Source organism: Elephantulus edwardii, unplaced genomic scaffold (assembly GCF_000299155.1).
Source record: "Elephantulus edwardii isolate Elephantulus edwardi_28Jun2011 unplaced genomic scaffold, EleEdw1.0 scaffold00109, whole genome shotgun sequence".
Lineage (NCBI taxonomy): Eukaryota > Metazoa > Chordata > Mammalia > Macroscelidea > Macroscelididae > Elephantulus > Elephantulus edwardii.
In genome coordinates, this window is record NW_006399859.1 from 1,360,726 (window position 1) to 1,385,234 (window position 24,509).

A 24,509-nucleotide genomic window follows, 5' to 3' on the forward strand; every position below is an offset into this window, starting at 1 on the left:
GTGTGTGTGTGTTCCTTTGATTGTTTTTACTTATTTTTTATGTCATTCCTTTATTAATTTATTATAAAAGCATATTTAAATTATTTCAAACTCTGCAAAAATATTAGAACATTCTAAATAAACCATAGATGCTGTATTGAATCTAAAACTATAGCAGTTGATAATACAGAGAAGGACTTCTCTGAAAACAAAAGAGCAAAACTGGGTGATTAATTTTGAAAGAACTTAATTTCTGACAAAATGGTATTGATGAGATGTCATGTTATTATCAAGCCTCTTTATGATCACATAAAGAACTCATCCCTTTTATAGCAGTTTTAGATTTTTGGGGGATTTTTAAAATTTGTTTTTAATAGTATTGGCTTCCCATATTTTTCCCCTTTTGTTTTTATCATAATTATGTTATCATCTAGATGAGCATAAAAAGACATTTTTATCATGGAACAAGGTGTCCTGCATTGATTAAAGAACTCTTCTGGTAATAACCCTTCATTCATATACATAGTAAGCATATTTCTTCTCTGGTCTGGTTTCGACCATCTTCACTGAACAATCTGAATAATAAGCAGTTAAGTTAGTTGTTTCCCCTTCTACTTTTATACAATTTTCTCTAAATGTCAAATTTCTAGACTTTTTGAGGTTTTTTAATGCAGAAGAAGACAATTATCCTCTTCTCCTTCACCATATAAAGACATCCTATGACTGCTTAACTACATTTCTGAAGCCTAAAGCTAGCATTTATACTGGTTTTAGTTTTATTTTCACAATACATTCATATTTTGGTATTCCATTATGGGCTTTTTTTAGGTGCATTTTGAGGTTTTGGGTTTTTTAAAAATGAAATATTACATTTCATAACATATAAATAACAATCTATATTATCTATTCATATCTTTATTAATTCATAATAGATACAATTAATTCACTAAGACTTAAAATCAGTCTTTCATTTCTGAATTACATCTTCTCTTGTTGATAAAAATTTCAATAAAGAAACTCTTTTGAGGTCTGGTCACTTCTTTAAAAGAAGAGTTAATAAAGAGCAGAAAGATTAAAGGAGATAATTAGGACACATAACAAAACCATTGTAGAGAAACACAGTTTGCCTAAATGATTACTTACCCATTGTTTGGATCATTTCAATTTTTTTTGGATTCTCAATACCGGTGTAATATCAAGTCAGATATGTCTGCCAATATTATGTATTAAAACAAATCATAGTAAAATTCTCCAATTCTCATATTTTCTCAGCAATAATTAAAATATTACCCTCTCTGAACAAATAATCACACCATATAGTCATTAATTCAGTATGTATTATTGATATTTAATTCTCATGAAAGCTCTTTATTTTATAATTGGCAGCTAAAATGCTAAATTCAAAATACACTTTTGGTTTTGCTTTAACTCAGGACAAAACGAACTGTAATTGGAATGAAATGTTTTAAAAAGTAGGGAAATAGGAAAACTACTGTGTAAAATATTAAATTTTCCACTCCTTTAAGAATAGAATTAGAGTCTCATGAATGCTTTCAGTTTTTCAAAAGGCATCAATCACTGTAGCCATTCTCTTATTAAAGCAGCTTTTTAACATGATAAACCACTTTAAGGCTACTGAGAATTGTGTTCCTCATCATTTTCACTCAAAAAAAATGACATTCTAAAATGAACTCAGTTAGGTTATTTTCAAATTAAAACCTAATTTCTATTTCTTTTTTCTTCTGTCACACACACACACACACACACACACACACACACTTCAATATCAATGTTCTTAATTATTTGTGATATGTCCTTTCAAGCTGTAAAGAGCAAGGAAGGGGTGTGTGTGTGTGTGTCTGTGTCTGCATTACTAAAGAGATATCCAAAACTAAGCGATCTAATAGTATCAGTAATAGAGAAATATTTGAGAAAGTAAAGGCAGGCATTAAAATCTTGCACTACAAAGTGTGTGAAAATTAAGACTCAGTGTTCCATAGAGTGAGTGAACTGTGAAATTCGCTGTCATATCCTCCCCCTAGGGTCCACAGCCAAACACTCACCTATCAAGCCCACCCCGCAAGGATGTGTCCTGAAGAAATGACAGAAGCTCTGGTGACTCATCACTTCTACCAATGATATACATTCCCCCAGAATCAATCCATTTCCATTTGGCCAGTGGCTTGTCACTTAACAAGGGACTAGTGTTCCTCACCCCAGGTGTGGAACTAATCCCCTTCTGGAGGGGCTGAGGTATAGTCTGATTCAGGCTGTTTAATCTACTTAATGTAATCAAATCAGGGCCTTGGTGCCTCCCTTTGTCACATCTGATGCCCCCACTCCGATATTAAAAAAGGAACACACAGCACAAGTCAGCCCTCTGGGTCCCTTGGTACATCATTAAATTGTAAAAATGACTTCATCACTCATGACAGAGAAATTAGAAGGCCCCCTCAGTGACATATGGCAGCAGGAGAATCGCTCCACCAGCTGCCCAACTGGCTCTCCTCCCTCTCGTCAATCGCACCCCTCCCTCCAGAGACTGCCTCTGCACTGCGGTAGAGGATGCTGCAGTCACTGGAGAAGTCTGAGCTGGGGAAGGGGAGAGGGAAGTGGAAAGAGAGCACTGCGTGCCTGTGCCTGTCGAGGAAGCACGTGCCAGCCCCTGGAGACTTCCCCTCCCCCTAAGTCTATCTATTCATCTAGTGGTGAAGGGCATTTTCTTTTGACAAGAAAAAAGAAGACCCCTTCTGCATTGCCCTAGATACCTAACCTATAGGCAGACCCACAATGGGAAGGCAGCAAGCTGTTTGCTATGCAGCTAGATGAATGAGATATTCACCTCTAGCCCAAAAGATGTGGCTCCTCTAAGCCATTTCCATTCTAGCTGAATGGAAATGCAGCCGGTTATGTTTGCATTTGTAGTCTGAATTATTTCTCATACAAAAGAAGTTTGAAACCATTTCTTACTGGAAGGGTTAAAGGACCTCTCCTTGAAATGAATGCTTCAGCATATATGTAAATTGGGGTGGGAGAGAATGTGTTTGGGGGCGGTAAGATAGAGATAGATAGATAGATAGATAGATAGATAGATAGATAGATAGATAGATGATAGATAGATAGATAGATAGATAGACAGATAATGAAGGAGAGAGAGAGAAGGACATTCTATTCAGCGATGGAGCTTATGATTTTATTATCAATGCTTATGACAATAAAGAAAAGAAATAAGACGGATGAGAGAGGGGAGCAAATCAATAAGTAAAATAAAAAAATGTTATTTTATTATATGAAGGAAAAAGAAAGGAAAGTAACAATAAAGTAACATTCTTTGCTCAGCTTAAAGCAGATGAAAATATTTCATTTACAATGCCTTTGTTCCTGTTTATGAAAATCATTCTCACAAAAGTATACTTCATAATCAAATAAACCATAATATTTGTTTAGCAATTACACCAAATTTTAATTTTTTAAATGCACATTAGCAAGTAGTTTTAAAATCCATGTACTGCAATTTGTTCACTTAAAAAATAAATTGCTCTTATGTTAGGTCAATCTGTGGTATGAATCAAGTTGTGTCCATCAAAATATCAATGGCAGAGCCCTTCTTTTTTGCAAATAAAATATCTATACTACACCACCCCCACTGTCATGCTGGAACATCTATAAATTTCTAGGAGCCCAAATTCTAAAAGCACAGGATTGAGAGGAAATGTTATTTATTTGTGTTCTCTGCCACGGAAAATCATAGATTTCCCTAACTAATCATAGTTTTCCCTAACAAGTAACTTGGTTAGTTTAGGGAAACTAAGCATACTTTTCCTACTCAAGTCTTTGCATGGTCTTAATTTTGTCTTTTGCAGAGAAAATAACAGAATTACCCATGTTTTAGACAAATACTTCAAAAGCCTGTACACAGGCACAAACACTATGCTTCTTCTGACATAAAGCTGTACTGATCCCTTGGGTCTGCTAAAGGCACCTCTTTCTAATTTGCAGACTTCTCCCCTGGATTTGGGATATGATAGATTGTTGTTACTCATTCATAAAGCAGATGGCTCAACAGGCTGCTCTGATGTGAACTTCTCAATGAAACAAAGTATCAGGTGGAGATGACACATTTTAGGTAGGGTATTCATTGTGCTAGAATAGTGGACACTTGAGTTCTGGTCTCTATCCTTTTGTAACCTTAGATTTGCTATTTCCTCCTTGAGTATCTGTTTCCTCATCTGGATAACAGGAGAATCAGCTCAGATGAGACCCATTCAGCTCTAATGTGAGTTCTGGGTGGTATAGGAAATGCACAGCTCTATAAATACCTCAGACTTTCATTCAAATAGAGAATTTTTTTTCCTTAGCAAAAGTCACGTTAGAAACCCATGAAATACTCAGTGAGGAAATATGCTAAACTAAGAACTGAACCTTCATGAAATGAAATAGAAAATAAGAAATAAGCAGTAGCATCTAACAATGAAGTTAATATCAAGTTTAAATGGATTTTCTGAGTGAGATTATAATGTCTGGCTAGAATTCATCATTTACATGCACTGAGCTACTAGCACTATCTATAGTCTAAAAATAATTCTTTTAAATAACAGTTTGGAAAAGTTTTGAAGGGATTTTGTAACATTGTTTCAGAAAAAGAATTTGCATTGCAAAAATATGTAAGGGAAATTAATCTTAAAAGACAAAACCAAAACACTGGAATAAGCAAATTTAACAGAACTGAAATAAACTACTGCATTTCACATACTTAAAGTGAATTTAAATGAAAGTAATGCCTACAGTCATTATAGGGAGGGGTGTTTCTTCCGTTTTTTTCTGAATTTAATATTTCATTAATAATGCATGATAGAAGAAAGTACGAATGAATGATAGGCACTCCAAAGAAACTAATAAGTATTATTTTATTTAGTTATCACAACCATAAAAAGGCAAATACTTTGATTAGTCTCCTTTTACAGAAATATAAATGGAGACTCAGAGAGATTAAGTATGGCTTTATTCCATACAACTATTAACAGCACATTCAGAAGTCTAAACCAAGTTTGTCTAGAGAGATTTATCTCCACCACTACACCATGCTGCCTCTTTTAAAAGCCCAAAACACTTTGTTGTGACATTCATTTTCTTTTTTTGTTTATTTATTCAACAAATATCTAACATGGGCCAAGAAGCATGTTCCAAGATCGTAAGGAAATAGCAGTAAGGAAAAAATTATGGAAAAATCACCAACCCCTATTGAGCTCATATTTGACTGAGGAAAGACAAACAAGGAAAACTTAGACAAACAATTACAAAATTAATATAAAATGTTGAGTTAAGTTCTAAACAGAAGATTAAAGCAGAGCTAAAAATAAAGAAAACAGGGCAGGGTAGGAATACGTGTGTGTGTGTGTGTGTGTGTGTGTGTGTGTACAGTGTGAAGCATTATAAACAGAATATTGCCCAATTTTTTTTCAGCGCACCAACATTCTTTATTCTACCCCTTTGTATGTATTCTGTTACTAGTTCTTACTAAATACTTGTCCATACTTCATACAGATTTTTACATACACAGTAAAAAATATTTCTTAGCCATTTCAGCTTTGTAAGTGTCCACATTACTTTTAGCTTTAGGCTCCATATTATTTAAAGGCAAAACTCATTTGTTCCAACCACCTTTGTTTCACTATATTAACTATGTTCTCATCTTAAAACATTACAGAATGTGTGAGGATTCTGTTAATTCCATCCCAAAGCTCTCCATGGGTGTAACTAAGTTTTTCCTGCCTATGGAATGCAATAGCTCTTTTTAAAAACAAAAGGAAAAATGGTGCCATAAATCTCATTAGAGAGAGAATTAACTTACTCCACTGGTCTACCATCTCCTCTTGCCATGAGCAAAATAGCAAGAGTACATAAAAGAGGACCAAGAATGTGTATTGTGACAAAGAGTGAGGTTACATATATTTGATTAAGCAGTAAGAAAGAGAAGCCAAATCATTGCTGTTTGTTTTTCATTCAGAAATTGGATAGGAAGTATAACCCAGAGTACTTCTCCCTTGAGGAACTGTCTCTAAGCATCTCAGTTGTTCCTCTATTCTAGTTCTGGACGTAATGATGATTCCATGGCAAACACTTTCAATGGGAGCTTCTACACCTAGAGGAAAAGGAATCCTTCCCCACTGGACTCAAGGGAACTCTTGTTCTACTATTAGATGATCTATAGAGAGAAGCTTATTTGAATGGGCACACAATTCCTGTAAGAAGAAAACTGCTCTTGCTGGGTTCCTTTTGATATTTTTTTAACTATCATAATACAATAGCAAGTATACATCTTTCAAGTCAATTCTAAAAATAATTCAAATTCTGAGGTAAAGTAAATCTCTTAAGAGAAATTGTTGGAAGCTTTTCTAAGCCTAACAGCGAATTTACCAATATGATAATGATTAAATTATTTAAAATTATTTATGATTATTATCCTTCCTTTTCTATATATGGTTTCTTGCTTAGTGTATAATGCAATCATAACCAGAAAAACAAATGTATAAAAAATTTTTAAATCTATTTTCAGCTGTATTTTTAATGTACATTGTATGAAAAAACAAATATGTCAATATTTTCAAATGTTATAAAGTTACATTCAATAATTTTTAGTGTGCTCATAATATTTCACTTAATCTTCTTACCTTTGTAAAACACAAGATGTTCTATGTAGAAATATTAAACTTTCTTCCTATGCATACTACAAAAACTTGGATCCCAATGAAAATTCTAAAGTCACAATTTTTTCCCTTGAGGAAAATCTATAAATTATATTGTAACTTGAGTTATTTGATATTTTGGTATACAAATTATATCAATGTACTTCAATGTTTTTTAGAAGACCAGAAAATTCTGGTTTTTGACCTCTTCATTTTACACTAGGTAAAACTGGGGCACCCCTGTTGTGTTTTCCTGGAAGAAAAATATCAGCTTTTAACACTTGGCAAGCTTAAGGTTTTGACTCTGAGAAAGTGGGCTTTGAACCAATTCTTCCTGGTTCAGTCATGGTCAATGAACCAACGAAGGACAAACTAACATTTGTAAAATGTGGATGAATAGGAACACTAACCTGACTAAAAAATTGCAGGTGATATGCTGCTAAAAATTCAATCTCACTTTTAAAAAGGAAGGACAGCTGGCATATTGCATAACAACCACATTTTGACTAGTCAAGTCAGAAACAAAGGTGCTCCACTCAAAGATGGCAGTCACAGCCACTTTGAATGTATGCCACTCTCCATGGTCCTGAAAATACCCCACTCTCTCATCTCAGGTTTATGAAGGAGTTAATTATATTAGCCAAATTTAAAAAAAATAGAGTCTGTTCCAATTTTGCTTTGTTGTCCTATTTTAAGCCTTTAACTAAAGATTTACAAACACAACCACTATATTTTCATTTCACACAATATTGAGTTTCTTTTTTATATATAAATAGACAAACATATGTCAGTGATGTTATGTGTCCTCATGCCAGAATAGCTCATAGTTGACCCTCCAGTGGGTTTGCAGAGGCATAAATACAGTACAAGAGGTCATTGCCCATCTTTATCCTGAGGAGCAGCTGGTGGGTTCATATCATCCACCTTAGATTGACAGGGTAGCCCCGTACCAATTAGGCCACCAGGCCATCAGAGTTCCATATATAAATGTATATTTATATAAACTATGGTAGCTTAGTAGGGAGCTCTGGTGGCCTAGTGGTAAGAAACTGTACTGCAATCCCAAAGACATGTGGTTTGAATCTGTCAGCTGCTCTGAGGGAAAAAGATGAGCAACCTCCTTCTATGAAATTAACAGCCACCACTGAAAACCTGCTGGAGGGTCAGCTATGGGTCAGTTTTGACTCAAAGCCTAAGTAGTAAGGTGGTGTGCTATCAACTCAGAAGTGGATAATTCAAATCCACCAGCTGCTCCTTAGAAGATTGGAAACCTCCTCCTTTGTCATTCACAGCCTTTAAAAACCTACTTGAGGGTCAGCTATGAGTTGGTTTCAAATCAACAGCAATTAATTTTGACTAGTATACGTGTGTGTATGTGTATGTGTGTGTATTTTTGTTTTTTCCTTTTAAACTATTTATGTATGTAAGTTTGGACTATCTTCTTAGAAGATGGATGCTTATTTTATTTTTTAAAAATAATAATTTTCCTCAAGTGTGGAAGTGGGAGATATCTAAGACTCTATTCTTAGGAATTTGAAACCTCCCAAAAAAATCAATATGTCCTTTATCAATAAAAATATAAGAATAATTTTAATATAATTTTTTCTTTGATTCATTCTATTCATAAAATTGGTTTCTCCATATAGTTCATAATATTTATCTAATTCCTTTTCTCAGTTATAGTTTGTTATTGTAGTTGTATAACATTGAGACAGAACTAACCTATAGCTGACCCTCCAGCAGGTTTTCAGAGGCAGTAATTGCATGGGATGAAATTAGCCACCCTTCTCCTGCAGAGCAGCTGGAGGATTAGAATTGTATGGCTTTGGGATTGCAGTGCAGATTCTTATCACAAGGCCACCAGGACTCCCTAAGTATATCTTATCACCTGCTAAGTCTGAACAGTTGACGTCTCTACTATTAAGTAAAGTAATATTCTAAGTTACTTTTCAATGGCCTTATATGTGTGCAAAAACTGAGCAATGAATAAGAAAGATAAAAAAAATTGGTACATAAACAATTGGTACACTGTGGAGTTAGAACCAACTCAGAGCTGACCCTCCAGTGGGTTTTCAGAGGCTGTAGACTGCAAGGGAGGAGACTGCCCACTTTTCTCCGTTGGAGCAGTTAGTGGACTCAAACTGGGTGCCTTTGGGCTGGCAGTATAACTCCTTACCACTAGACCACCTGCACTACCTAACTTACATCATAGTATCAGAGGAGATATTGAACATGCCATGGGCTACCAGAAAGAAAGAACACGAGCCATTGGAAAAAACAAAGTGCGGATGCTTCTCAGCAAAGAGGACAGGGACACTGGTCTTAGAGACTTTGGACTCTAGAGAAACACATTATATTTGGCAGAGTAGAGGATCACATGAAGAGGGAGCCCTCAGCGAGGTGGATTGACCCAGGGGCTACACCAAAGAGATCAAATTTAGGGAGATTGTGAGGCTGGTTCAGGAATGGGTTGGTTTTATCCCTTTTATTTTATATAGGAATCTCAGTGTTCAAACCCACTCTGAAAGCACTTACAATGAATCAGAAGTGACTCAATGTAACCTAACAAGCACAGAAACCCTAAACTAAGATACACTTCCAAGAAATCCTCTCAAGACCCTAGAAGCTAAGAAGAGACTTTCTTTTACTGGTAAAAGGGACTACAAATGACAAAAGCCTGGGGACAGGATTCCCTGGAGATTTCAGTGCAGTGGAGAGGGGACAACATGACAAAGGCAAGAAGTGTGTACAAGGCCAGTAGGCATCAGATTCTAGCATTCCTTCTAAAACGTGACTTTGGGAGATGAAGACACAGGTTCAAGGTCTGATGAAAGATGTGAAGTCATGATAAGCAACAAAATAAAAACAAGCATGCCTGCCTGCATCCTTTGGATCATTGACTTTTGTTCATCAAAATATGCACATGGAAACCAAAGTGACCTTCACCTTTGGGCATCAGGGTGTGCTTCCAACTCCCTGCATGTCCCACTCTATAAACCCGTAACCTTGGTGCTTGGGGGTCGCCTCTGCAGAGGGCGCTGAGGTCACTCACTTTGAGGGCTGGCGCTAGGACCAGGGCTGGCTGCAGACCCTGCACTGAGCCTGAGGCCTAGGCCTCCCTCTAGCAGAACGCCAACCACCCTCACCTCGCCCCTTCTAGTAAGAGCTCATTAACAGGTGGAGTCGCGCCCCAGGCAGCACGATCCAGGCCTCCATAGAAACCAGCTGTGGTGACCTGAGGCCTTTGTGGGCGGGCATCTTAGCGCCCTGCCACCAGGTCAGCACCGCGGGGACCCTGCGAGAGGCTCCGATGTCTGGGGAGGGGATGGAGCACAGTACCTGACGCCCGCACCCCTTTGTCCTCTTGGCCTGGTGGTTTCTGCTTCCCACCCCTTACCCACAACCCCGCATAGGGTTCCACTGCGTCCTTCCTCGCACAACACCGATTGATTCTTCTGGATGCCCTCGCGAAAGGACACCAGCCTTCCCTTCTCCAAGCCCCGGGGCTGTCGTCGCCGCCCCGCAGGCCCCACCGCTCCTTTGAGGGACCGAGCCTGGTACCCCGAGCCCACGGCCGGCGCGTTACCTGTTGGCTGCCAGCCGAGAAGCAATGTAGCCGCCTGGAATCTGGGTGATGATGTAACCCCAAAAGAAGGAGCCGTGGATCATCCCCACGGTTTCAGGGTCCCAGTTGAATTTGGCTTTCTAGAAGGGGAGGAAACAGACCAATGAGGGAGACAGATCGCAGTTTGAGCTGAACACTCAAGTTCAGCAGTTTGGGGGGGTCTGAAAACCCTCAACACCCCCTCCTCCACACCCCAGGTTTTCGCTGTAATCCCACGAGAGGTGCGGTTGAGTTTTTGTTTCTTAAAGTGAATTTATACTTTATGAAAGAAATTTCTTTCTTTAATGAAAACGTGTGCTAATTGAGATGTTTTGTTATTAACAGCGGAGGCCTCTCCGCTTTCTCTGACTGCTTAGAGATGACTGTGAGGGACCTACCAGGCGTCTAGGGTCAGTTATCTGAAGCTGCGATTATAAACGTGTCCAAAACTGCCTTTGGAACAAGAATGTCCATTGGAGAGATTCTCTTAGCCAGCTCGGGCTAGGGCAGACTAGGACGCGGCCAGCTGGGAGCAGGGACTCCAAGGCTGGCACCCACTTCAGGAAATCTAGGGGGAGGGAGCTGAGGAAGAATATTTTCTCAAAGCGGGAGCTGGCCTTAGGTTGCGGGAAAATGAAGCACTTGCTGGGTTCCAAGTCAGGGGAGAGGGACGCTGAAGTCAGACATCAGCTTAAATGCAGGTAAAGGAAGTGCGTCCGGAGGCCCAGGCCAAGCTCCACCTCGGCCCTACGTATACATTTCAGATTCAACTAGGGCGAAATTATCCGCCTAAATACTGAGGGATTTTTCACCTTCTTTTAAATAAAATTTTGAAAGTACACACAATTTGCAGTCTCCGGGGTTCCCATGGCCTCTGAACTTCCGCCTCTCCTCATTCCTTCAAGCCCTCTCCCGCTTGACTTCTGGTCACATTAGTCCCTAAGCAAAATGTGAGGCCCTTTGGGCTTCCGTGCCCTTGATGTGACTTTGTCTTCTCTTAAACCTGATACTACCTCCTCCCCCAGCCACCCACACTTCACAAGATCAAGACTGGGTTGAACTTCGGGTGCCTGGGCGCTCACCTCTGTATCCCCTCCCCACACTCTTTGAATAGAATTTTCTTAAAGGCCCCTGGGCATAGTTGATTTGATTTGTTTCATATTGATTATTTAGAATGTGGAATTTGGAGTGGGGGGAATTTGACGAGGTGAAGACAAAATGAGAACTGATTCGCTTAGGTAGAAGGAGAATATTTCCGTTCCGATGTGGCTGGCGTTACTGAGCAGATTGCGTGCTCAGCCAGCTGCTAGTGAATGGGTCTTGTGACAAGTCTCAACACTGTTCTATGGCGCGAGTTGAGCAAGGGAAGGACCGGAAAGCCTCGCTCCCTGAACAGAAAGGGCGGGGGCAGCGAGGCTGAGGAGCGTCCTTTAGATGGATGGGTGTTTGGGGCGCACTAGGGTCCCCGTTCATTCTGTCCTGGCGGGAAACTAGGGCTGGCGCAGGTGCGGGGGACCTTGAGCGGCCCAGAGGCGCTGCCCACCTCCTTGATGACTTTGCCCCCGCGGTGGATGGTGCTGTTGTTGACCATGTCCACGATGGCCACGCCCAGATTGCAGCGGATGCCGAAGGAGATGCAGAAGCCCAGGCCGCTCATGATGGCGATGATGTAGCGTCGGGGCAGGCCGAAGCACGTGCAGTCGCACAGCGGCGCCTTCTTCTCGGGCACTTCCAGGGCCTTCCCATCCTCCGTCAGCTCGATCGTCTCGCTAGTGTCCTGCTTCTTCTCCAGCACCCTGTGCGGTGGGGGTTGGGGGGGAGAGGAGGGCACCACAGGTCAGCCACCCACCATGGCGGTTTTGAGCTTTCAAAGGCCCAGCAGGTGCGTGGTGGGGACCATCCTGACCTGCTCCCTCCTCTCTCGGAGATTAGGGTGGAATCACGCCAGGTTTCAGGACCCTCCAAGGTGCTGGGGCATTCTGCCCGTCCCCTCCCCTCGCCCAGGACCTGTTCATTCCACAGTCTTCAGGCCCAAGACCTGCCCATTCCTTTAGGGTCCCTCCAGAAGCCTCGATTTGCATACTTCAGCTTCGAGGGCCTAACTTTGGGGTAGGGGGTTTCCGTTAATCAAAATGAGGTTACGTGAGGGCGAGTCTGTCTGCAGGGCTGTACCCCGCCGCGGCTCCAGCCCCCCACCTCGCACGGGGCACGGGCGGCCCCTCTGCAAGCCTCGGCCAGAGCCACCCCTTCCTCTCTGGCCAAGGTAAGCTTTCCGGATGCCAGCCAGGATCCCGCCTCCATGCAGAGCCCAGGCCCCCCGGGGATTGAGGCCTCCCAGGCTCCGAATGCCCAGTGAGTGTCTCACCCTCTCCTTCTCCCTCCTCCAGCCCCAGGTGCCAAGCCAGTGCTTACTCTACAAATCTTGATTTTTTTTTTAAAAAAAAAGCAAATAAAAGCCCCAACTCTAGTTTGAAACAAAGGCCTCCGCAACATATGGCCGACACCTAAGCTTCCTACTGCCAGAACATGAATAATTAATTATTCACAATCTTGCGTCATTACTATCTCGGTTACAAACGCGAAAAATGTCGGGCCCATGTCCAAAACCATAAAGTGTGGCTTGCAGACACACAAACACACCCCAATTAACTCTGCACAGTGCTCCACTTAGAAGTGGGAGCTCTCACGGTTATGATTTTAAAATTTTGCGTAATGTTTCTAAGGATTTCTACCAAAAGATTTAATTCCCTTAAGGGTAGCGCTTTCGTCCTTGCAGGGAGGGAGAGGGGAGAGGAGCGAAGGGATGGTTTTACTTAAATGTGGTGGAGGTATTCTAGTCCACAATACACCTAGGAAATTAAACACACACACAAACCCCCCAAAAGAGAAAAAAAACCCCAACAGCTAAAAGCAACAACCAGGAATATTGTGAAAGCCAACCTTTCCGTGGATATTTGGGATTTATACTTTGTTTAAATATAACAAAGAACCTTTCCGTTAATAATTTGCAGGTTTCGCCCAACTATACAATGTATTTATTTGTATATGTGTCTTTTCAAATGATATATGCACACTCAATTATTTTCGTACACAAAAGCAAATTAAATATTTAAGCGGATTCCAAGAATGTAGCGTTTGGGCTATTGCTGCGGTCAAGGCATTTGCGGCTACCAAGAAAGAAGGTCCCAGTTTCAGATCCTCTAAAATATCTCCCGGGCAAGAACAGCTCATAAATACATTTGGGCCTAATTTCATATTTATTCTTAAACCCCAACTCCGATGCTAGAAAATGTCATTTATTCCGAAAGGGAAAAGATCAACTAATGTGATTTTTCTTCTTCTTCTTGACACTGATTTCTTATGAACACACATACAAAGCCAAACTCCACACCAGGTGGGAGCTGGCTGGGAGGGAACAGTGTTTGCGGGGCCGCTGCTGGACTGCAGGGCCGATGCGGTACCTACTGCCGCATAGAGAAATGATCGCGCCTGCTTGAAGCCCACCGCCACCAAAAAGGGCTTGGAAAACAGGGAGGCGCTTTTGCCAATTTCTTTCCATCTCCTACAGATTACGAAAGATCTTAGCTGTCCAAATGTGAAAATTAGCGTCCTCCTGCAATCATTCTGTCCTTTTTACCCTCTCTTTTTGATGTTTTTCACTTTCTAAAGGCAAAGGGTGTTCACGTCACACAGGTGGGAGATTTTAAAGTCAATGCATTTACAGTACGATTAGTAGCGATAGAAAGAATATGTCTCTTTAAAACCCGTCTTCTAGTAAGTGAAAAGATATTTTGGTGGTAATTGTGCTTACAACCACTGTGATATTTTTCATGCAAGAAAAAGATTTCCAGGGGAGGACAAATAACGAAAAGGCATACACATTGTTTCAGATTCAAAGAGAGGACTTGCTTCAGCTATCAATTACTGATATATTTTTATTTTTCTTCCTTTAGCACAGAAGGAAGAGTCCACTAGGTGATTCTCTGAGTGATTTTTTAAGCTGAGATCTAAATGTCTCATGGTCATTACTCTTTGGCTTTTCCGAATTAATTTTCTGAAGTTTTTAAAAATTTCTGTCTTCATTTATCTGCATCAAAATAATTGATGCATTGCATCCATCAGTTTAATTCTGGGTAGCTTTAAACACAAGAAGAAGGGCTTTTTGGACAAACTATTGGCTGGCTTTCAATCAATTGTAAGTGGAATAAGTGCAGGGTTGAAATGGCTGAGAACCTGCAGGCATGAAAATAAAACTCACACAAGTCCACACAGCAGACAGGTTCGTTTAGTGCAACATTCCTGAATTAATAAACAGGTTTCCAGAGTAGCCCCACTCAGCAAGAACCAACAAAAGACTTTCTGATCATATTACAAGCTCTCTAAGCAACCAGGTTTTACTGAAATGGCTCTGCAGCTTTCCTCATGCTGAACCCCAGGCAGGCGTGGGGTTTGCTTTCTCTTACCTGTAGATCTGGCCGAGGGATTTCCCAGCAAAATTCTTTAGCCCTTCTTTTCCAGGGGTCAAAATCCTTTGTTTTACAGACTCCATTCTTGTCCAGGCTGGTGTAGGGCGGCTGCCAGACTTAAGTAGTTATGGCTATGAAAGGCAAGGGTTTCGCATATTGTCTTAAGCGCTTAAGGTAGTTGTTGGCTTTTCCTCCTCAGTGAAATGATATTGGTATGCCTCCAGTAAGAGTGCGGGCAAGAGAGGGAGGGAGAGTGAGGAGAGAACGAGAATACAAGAGAATAGCTGCATACAGCCCACGGGTTTCCTAATAGGAGAGTTGGTAGACACAATCAGAAAGTCTCATTGGAAGGGGAGGATCCGGTGGCAAAGGGCGCACGCAGGACCAGTCCTAGTCCTGGAAGTCAGTCCGCGGGAAAACAATGTCAATTCCGTCGTAAAGGGCTTATTGCTGTCAGAATCTGCTGGCTCTTAAAAGGAAGGGCAGACGTATCAAAGAGCCCTTGTGTAAGGGTCACAAGAAGAGTACTTTTAAAATGGTGTCTTAGCTCTAAGGAGCAAAGCACTTCCAAAACTCATGGGAGCGCTTCGGGTCTCAGGTGAGCAACGCCGCCGTTAGTTTTTCCTCCCTGTCCGTGGTCTCCTTCACGCCGGGCAACTCCGTTCTCCGGTGCGGCCAAATTAAGATGGAGAAAGCTTGTTGATCTTTGAAGATGTGAGTAAATAGCAGATAACACTGTTCTGGTTTTGGCGGCGGCTGGAAGAATTTTTTTTTTTTTCAGCACCGCTGACAGCGCCCTTCTGGGCGGGTCTCCGCAGAATGGTTCAGCACCATGGACAGCAGTAAGTTTCAAAGGGGAAGGAGGTTTTGGCTGATGAGGTTGCCAACTTTCTAGGGGAGGGGGGCGGACCGCCCTGACCAAGGATCATTCTGGGGCTCTTCAAGAATGGATGCTATGGAAACCAAGGAGGACGATGTCATCCTCTCCCAGGGTTTGCGGGGTGGGGGGTGGGGGTGAGTGGTGCACAAGGGACGAACGCTTTATTAAAAATTGAAAAGTGACTGCTGATTTCCCACGTTGTACCTTACACACAGATGCTATCTCTGACAGTGTGGTAGGGAATGGAGATTGCAACGTACTTCACTTATGTTTGTGCTATTCAAGGCACCAGGGATTTCTTGAATATTCAACATTTGCAAGAAAAATGCCTAATTGTTTTGTTCACATATATTTCTTATAACCACTAAGAAGGTGGGAGAGAAGAAAAAGAAGGAGAAAAGAAAAGAGAAAGAAGTAAAGAAAAGCAATAAACTCAGTTAAATAATAGAGAACAGTACACATTTCTCAGAAATTTTAAGCTTCTTTAGATAATTAATATACAGCACACTTTGCAGAAATGTCAATTTATGGCTGATATTTTAGCCTATGCCTGGTACTTGCCAACAAATTATCATATTCTCAAATGCTTCCTTTATTATATTTCCAAGACTTATTTTAATTTGAAGACGTATTAATATCTGATTTTTAAAAAACACCTGATATATTTTTTTTCTTAACAGAATTTCAAGTGGTCAGGTAAGACTTTTATTCTATGTATAAAGATACAGGATCATGTAAAGAGATGCAGCATCAGTGAATTAATTATTCATGCATCTGACATGAATCACAAACATCATCCAAGATGCAAGTCAGCAAATGCTGACAGAGCAGATTGGCCTTGAACCACATTTTCAAGGTCAAAACTCTTGGACTTCATTGAAACTAATAGTGGGAGTAGATTTTCATTCAGGACCCAGGAATCAAATCTTAGAGGCATGACTGTAAACAGAGAATTATGCAAGAATATTCCTTAAACTGATCAAATTATATAATTAATATGATGAGTAGACAGTTTAAGGAAAAAAAATCTGAACTAACTAGAATCATTTCCCATTATTAAATTCCATCATCATCAAATTATATTCCATAATGAATAATAAAGAAAATTATACAGGAGATACCTTTTTCTTACTATGATAAATAAGTATTCACATATATGTCACTAATAAAAACTGAGCTAGATTACTCTAAAACACTCTAGTATCAGTAGTATTCATCTATAAAAGAGATCAAGTAAAGTGGTGAGGGGGCTCTTGGAGCTACCTTTTTATGGATATGAGAGTCAAGCTAGTTGGGATTTGTATCTTAGAGGAGCTTTTCAAAATATCTGTATTTTTAAAAGTTATAGCAGTCACTTCATTAGATCTGGCACAATTAGAGCTATTCTGGGTTGCGGAAGTCTGGAAAGTTATTGGTAAAAGCCACCACAATAAAAAAAGTCTGTGAAGCTATGATTATGACATAAAATTTACTTCTCTAAGCAGTCTTGTTATTCCAACTCTCTAGAGATCTTAATCACCAGGAAGCAAGATTGCTAATTCCCTACTAGATGTACCTGAGATAATACAAAACAGTAGAAATCCAACATAAAAACATTATATCTAGAGTGAAATAATTATATTCATTTTAATGAAAATAAAGTGTCATTGTCTTTCCTACGTAGATTCTGGGGATAACAGTGTAAGTGAATACCCGAACCAGGATAACTGTTACTATTGATTTATTCATTCCAGAAATACTCATTGAATGCCAAGAATTGCACTAGATTCTGTGAATGTTCCTTAAAACGTCTTGCAAGCTACTTGGAACTAGAGACACAAATACAATTACAAATCCTTATGGGTAAAATGAGACAAGTTGAATAACTGAGCCTGGGAGAGAAACAGTTTTAGGATGTGAATGTCCTTTTTTGGTCTTTATAAGACACTTACCTTTTTTTTTTTTATTGACACTTACCCTTCTATAATTGATGTTAGACCAATGGAATTAGGTGGAGAAGGGTATTGGTAGATGGAGAGCCCTCTCACCAGAGGAAATATCTGGAGTAAAATCATGAACAGACTAATGAAGCAAGGGAATCACGTAGGGTAGAAATCATGTAAAAAAAATTACAAGAATTGTTACCATACTTGCCTGAAACAAATTACGGCACTTAAGGAACCCTTAAATGAATGCTGTTGCTGTTAGGTGCCCTTGAGCTGACGATGATTCATAGCAACCCTGTGTGTAGCAGGTCTGAACCTTGCTCTATTCTGTGCCCTCCTCACAATCTTTATCCTGCTCAAGCCCATTGTTGTGGTCACTCTATTAATCCATCTCCCTGAGGGTCTTCTCTTTTGCTAACCTTTACAGTTTCCAGCCTGGTATCTTTTTCCAAGAAATGGTGCCTCTTGACAACACATTCAAACTCTGTGAGATGACGTTTCACCATCTTTGCCTCTTAAGAGCACCCTGACTGCACCAGCAAGACATATTTGTTTGTTCTTTGGGCATTGGCATATTTAATACTCTTATCCAGTACTGCAATGCAAAGGCATAGATTCTTCTGTAGTCTTGCTTATTCAGTGTCGAACTTTCAGATGCATACTAAGCAACTGACAATATTGAGGGATGGATCTGGTGCACAATAGTCTTTATAATTATGTCCTAACTCTTTAACACTTTACAAGGGCCCATGACATCAGCTTCACCCAATGCTTGAACTGATAATTACTCTTAAAGACCTCAAACTCAAAACTCACTGCCACCAATTAATGACCCTCCTGCCATCAGGTTTCCTAGACTGTAAGTCTCTATGGGAGAAGACTATTTCTCTTCTCCACTGGAGCCAAGAAGCCTTTGTCTTAGCAGCACAACTTGTTATATACTATGCCAGTTGTGTATTCAGACACCATTTATCAATACAGCATATTTTCTTCATGCTCAGTAGCAAAATTCAATCACTGATGAAACACTTTTTAAAATTCTAAATGTACAGGACAGACTGTGGTCTTAGCAAGAACTTACGATACATCCGAGAGCTGGACAGTGACTAGGGATGATAGAAAGAAAATTGATGCCTTTGAGCTGTGGTGCTGGAGAAGAGTATTGAATATAACAAAGACTGCTGAGAGAATGAACAGATTAATCCTAGAGAGGGTTAAACCAGGCTGCTCCTGGGAAACAAGGATTCACCTGACACATTTTGAACATGTTAAAAGGAGGGACCCGTCCTTGGAGAGGGACATCATGCTTGGGAGGGTGAAGGGACAGCGCAGAAGAGGAAGATCGTTGATGAGATGGATTGATTCAGTCACTGAAGTAATTGGGGTAGATGTGTCAGAGACAATAAGATAGGCACAGGAAACAGCAGTGTTTAGGTCACTATGAGTTGCAGGTGATTTGATGGCACATAACAACAGTAGGTTTATCTTGGCACACAAAAAAATATTAGCAGAAGTAAGTGAAACAAGTATGGTACTATATATGGGGTATCAAAAAGCTCTTACGTATTCTGGACACCCATACTTTTTCCAATATTTCCACATAATTTAAACAATGATTAGAACTGTATCCTCTCAGTTTGCTGTACAGTGTCAACTCATGTGCTGCTGTGATTCTGGAAGCTAAGCTATTTCAAATATTAGTACAGTCACCAGGGAACTATGATAACCTAGTGGATAAGAATGTCAATGCCAATCCAAAGGCAAGCAGTTTGAATCCAACAGTTGATCTGAGGAGAAAAGATGTCCAGTCTTCTCTCGGGTCATTTACAGTCTCTGTTAACCCTTTGGAGGGTCAGCTGAGTCATTGGCACGTAACAACTGCAGAATGGCCACCATGATGCTAAGATTTTAGTGAAGCTTCCAGACTAAGACTAGAAAGAAAGGCTTGGTGATTTATTTCCAAAAATTAACTAATGAAAAGCTTTTTTAATACCAACAGAATACTGTCAAATATAGTGCCAGATGATTAGCAGCTAGGTTGGAAATACTTGGTGGTCACAGCAACAGACTTGAACATATGCCTTAACAATGAAGATGATCAGGACTAGGTGACAGGCAGTATTTTGTCCTGATGTACATGGAGTCACCATGAGTTGTAACCAACACAAGGACAGAACAAAAAAATGACAAAATTGTATCTTGAGGCAACCCCTCCCATAAGGAAAAATTATCCCTACTTATTAAATACTCTAAACAATAAAAGGAAAGTATATATTTTCATATCTATTTAATTTGATAGGACAAGTGTGTTTAATTTAAACATATTGAAATTTTTTAATGTCTTTCATTTATATCATCTCATTTATCCTTTATATTTTAAGTTAAATAATTTTATTCCTAATTTGCTAGGGAGGAGAATGAAATTTCGTGCACTATCCAAAACCACTCTGTTAATACTAAATGCTAACAGTTTACAGTTTTGCTAAAAACGCAGATTCTGATTTGTTAACAATTTGAATGCAAATTTTTTATTAGGCCTAGAGTGGTGCTCATGGCAAAGATGATTCTAGGTTTCTGAGGCTACTTACTCAGGGACAACACAGTCACTAATTTAATTTGGCATATGAAATGTGACTTCAGCTGACATGAGTTTGACTTCTGATTTTGCAGATAATCAGCTCCCTCCAGAACTTAAATCAGGTACTTAATTTGAAAAAACTTCAATCTCCTTAATTTGCATTTATCAAGACTTGTAGTAAGTGATCTTTACTAGTCATTCCATTTACAAAACGCTGTGGCTTCTAAAACCAATTATTCATTGATGTAAAAACTACTTTTCCTTTGTTTCTTCTCTCCCTAAGAATTTTTCATCATATTTGAACTAAATGGCTAATAAAATGACAAAAAGCTGCAGTAGCAATGTTATAGAAATAAGCTTCTTTTCTCAAGTTCTTGACCAATGACTAAAAGGAAGTCAACCTATTGCTTTTTTTAAAAAAACCCACCAAAACACCAAACTTACTTGATATTAAATTTTTACCTACTTGCTTAAGGGTATTAAGAGACAATCATTGTTTTCTATTCAGAGTATTCTTTGAAATCTACATAGCACACTATGCTCATTTATTTACATACCTGGGGTGGTGACTAGGGAAGCTTTCAAATGGCAGGATTGACGTAAATATCTTGTAAATGTTGCCCTCTGGTGGAGAGATTTGTTATTATTTTAGAAGCTATTGCAGTCTATTTGTGTAATTAAAACTGTTCTTTTTTCATTCTTTTTCCTTCTCCTTTCACATTTGTCCAGTCAAAGTTTAGGAACGCTGATGGTGCAGTAGTGAAGTGCTCAGATACTAGACTAATAGTCCTCGGTTTTGTATGCGTCACTTTTTTGTTGTGTATAATCAAGTCCAAACTGAGCTATAGCTGACCCTTGGGGGGGATTTTCAGAGGCAGTAATCGTTTGGGAGGAGACTGCCCATACTTCTCCATCAGAGCAGCTGGTGGATGAAAACCGACACTGGTGGCCTAGTGGCAAAAAGCTGCAATCCTAAAGGCTCGCGGTTTGAATCCACCAGCTGCTCCTCAGGAGAAGGATGGACAATATCCTCCCTAGCGATTAACTGCGTCTGAAATCCCACCGGAGGGTCAGCTCTGGGCCGGTTTAGACTCGACGGTTCACAACAACAACAATCCAGTCAATTACCACTCATGTGCTATTGAATTTTCAAAGCTATATATCTTTAAAGGAGGAGGGTGAAATCACCAACCTTTCAGTTAGTAACACAATTCATTGTGCAATACTCCACCAGGGCTTGGTAAAGGATACAGCTTTGAAATATGTCCTATACAGTTGCTATTTGTTAGAATACACAGTATTGGAGAGTAATCTAGTTCAGTAATCTAGTTTTTATCTAAAGATTTTTTAAAATTTATGGACAATAAATATTTGCAATTTCTCAATTGGGTACCACATATTTTTAGAAACATGCTTATTGAGAATCTCTCAATTAAGCAAACAATTATAAGACAAGTTCATTGTAGAAGATTTGGAGATGATATAGAAATAATAGAGAAGAAGATTAATTATTGTAATCTCAATATAGGGAGCTCTGGTGGCCTAGTGGCAGTCCCAAGGGCACGTCATTCAAGGCCACCAGCTGCTCCACGGAAGAAGAATGGGCAATCTCTTCCCCTGCAATTAATTGCCTCTGAAAACCCGCAGGAGGGTCAGCTATGGGTCAGTTCTGACTTCCAGTAAACAAAAACAGTCTCAATATAATAAATTATGGTAATTGTATACATGTTTCAAAATACTAATGTGTTTGGTGAATTTCTTTCCCTGTTGCTAGAGAAAAGATATTAAAGGCTTCATATTTAAGGATTGTTGTCGTTTGCTGTTGAGTGAGAAGTGACTCATCACTAAGCCTTCAGCAGGGTTTCAGAGGCAGTAAGTCTCAGGGGAAGAGCTTGCTCCTCCTTCACTCATGGATCAACTGGTGGACTCCGTACACCCTTATGTTTGCAGCACAGCTTCTTACCCGTAAGCCAGGATATTCATAAATATTTGCTAGGGTACTGTGGGTTGCTGTGATGCTGAAAGCTGTGCCATGAGTGTGTCAAGTGCTACAAGGGTCACCCAAGGCGGATAAGTTTTAGTAGAGTTCCCAGATTAAGACAGACTAGTAAACAGCATTGGCCATTGACTTATTTTAAAAATCAGGCTTCTGAAAACCTTATGAATGGTAGAAGAACACAGATACTAACAGCATTAGAGGTAGAACCCAGAATGGAAGACAAAATGAGGAGAAACAGCTGCAAAAATCTTTTAGTAATTGGAACATGGAATGTATGCAGCAAGTATTAGGACTGTAGAGCCCTTTCCTTCCTCTCCCAGAATGGCTACTGAGAGAATCCAATCACAGGAAACAGCAGCTGTGCTTTTTGTCCTCTCTGTGAAACTATACTACCCAAACCCCTGCCCCAGGAATAGTTAGCTAAGACCCCAGCCCACTTCCCTCTCTTGAAAGAAGCATCTGTAAGCATCCCATTCCCCAGAACCCATGTAAGAACATATATAATCCCTCTGGGAGCTGGTCTTCTGCTTGAGAGCCATCCTGGAAGTTTCACCTCAATAATCTGTCTTTCTTGGCCTGAACGGGGTTCTGTTCTTCCTCTGCGTCCTTACCACAAGAATACTGGCGAACTAGAAGTTGTGAAAAATGAAATGGCATGCAAGAATACTGACATTGCAAGCATTAGTGAGATGGGATGGACTGGCTTTGGCCACTTTGAATCAGACAATCACTTGTTTTACTATGCCAGGAATGAAAAACCAAAGAAGAATGGTGTTGCATTTATAGTTTAATAAACAATTTCAAGTTCAATACTGAAGTTCTATGTTGTGAGTGATAGTATATTATCCATGTACATATAAGGACAATATGTTAATATGATTATATTATTCAGATACATGCACCAACAACTGAAACCAAAGAGGAAGAAATTGAAGATCCTTACCAAATTTTGCAGTACAAAATTCACCAAATATGCAATCAAGATGAGTTAATGATAATTGGCGACTGGAATAAAAAAGTAGAAGGTAGTAGGAAAATATTGACTTAGTGACAGAAATAGAGTAACACAATTTTGAACATTCGATGTTGACTTATTAATTGTAAATACTTTTATAAAAAAACATAGATAGCGACTTTGCACATGGATCTCACCAGAAGAAATGCATAGGATTCAGATGGAATATATTTTCAGAAGGAATTTTTAAAGAAACTTAGTATTAACAGACAAAATCAGTCCAGGTGCTGACTGCGAAACAGACCACCAATTACCCATGTACAAGTTCAAACTGAGGCTTAAGACAATGAAACCAGTTCATGGGAAACAAAATAGGATCTTGACTTCTATTCCACCTGAATTTAAAAATCATCTTAAGAATAATTTGAATCATTAAACACTAAAGATCTAAGGCCAGATGAGTTGTGGGATGACATGAATGATATCATCCATGTAGAAAACAGAAGATAACTACAAATAGAGAAGCGGTTGCTGTTGTTAGGTGACATTGAGTTGTAGACAACTCATAGCGACCCAATGAATGAAAGATCTGAACACTTGTATAACTTTCACCATTTTTCCACGTTCATAGAGCTTCCAGAGGCAAGTTATTTCGGAAGTGAAAGAAAAAAACAAAAATAGATGTCTGAAAAGACCTTGAAAATTGCACTAGAGCATTGAGAAGCCAAAACAAAGAAAAGGGTTGTTAAAGTAAAAGACTGAACAGAAGATTGCAAAGGGCAACTGAAGAAAACACAGTGTAAAATGCAGAGAGCTATATAGTTAGAGAATAAAAAGAATTTAAAAAAAATAATAAAAAGCAAAGAAGTCAGTATTTATTAAGCACAGAGAACTGAAAAAGTAATTCAAGCTTGGAATTTCTATACTTAAAGATGCTACAGGCAAAATCTTGAATGACTCAGGAAACATCAAAAGGAGATGGAGCGAATACACAGAATCACTGTACCAAAAACAATTGGACAACACTGAAACACATCAAGAAGTGCCGTATGATCAAGAGTCAACGGTAATGAAGAAAGAAATTAAAGCTTCACTGAAGGCATTGGCAAAAAAATAAATGCCCCAGGAACTGACGGGACACCAATTGACATGTTTCAACTAGCAAATGGATATGCTCACTACTTAATGCCAAGAAATTTGGAGAATAGCTGCCTGAGTCACTGACTGGAAGATACCTGATTTGATCCCATTCCCAAGAAACATGATCCAATAGAATGTGGACATTACCAAGCAATATCATTAATATCACATGCAAACAAAACATTGCTGAAGATCATTCAAAGACTGCTAGAAAAGTACGTAACAGAGAACTGCCAGAAAGATATCATTGCTGAGGTCAAATGGAACCTGCTGACAGCAAAGAATATCAGAAGAATA

The 24,509-nt window shown here is 39.5% G+C and overlaps 1 protein-coding gene across 1 annotated transcript in view; it reads right to left on the reverse strand.

Moving 5' to 3' along the window:
- Positions 1 to 15,210, reverse strand: part of SLC17A6 (solute carrier family 17 (vesicular glutamate transporter), member 6) — a 57,063-nt gene extending 41,853 nt beyond the window's left edge. Inside the window, exons 1-3 of the mRNA XM_006892007.1 lie at positions 14,733 to 15,210; positions 11,813 to 12,065; positions 10,252 to 10,370 (exon numbers count right to left, since the gene is read on the reverse strand). Coding sequence (XP_006892069.1) covers positions 10,252 to 10,370; positions 11,813 to 12,065; positions 14,733 to 14,818 — 458 coding nt within the window. The 5' untranslated portion in view covers positions 14,819 to 15,210. The remainder of the gene's footprint in view (positions 1 to 10,251; positions 10,371 to 11,812; positions 12,066 to 14,732) is intronic.
- Between the last annotated feature and the right edge of the window lie 9,299 nt (positions 15,211 to 24,509).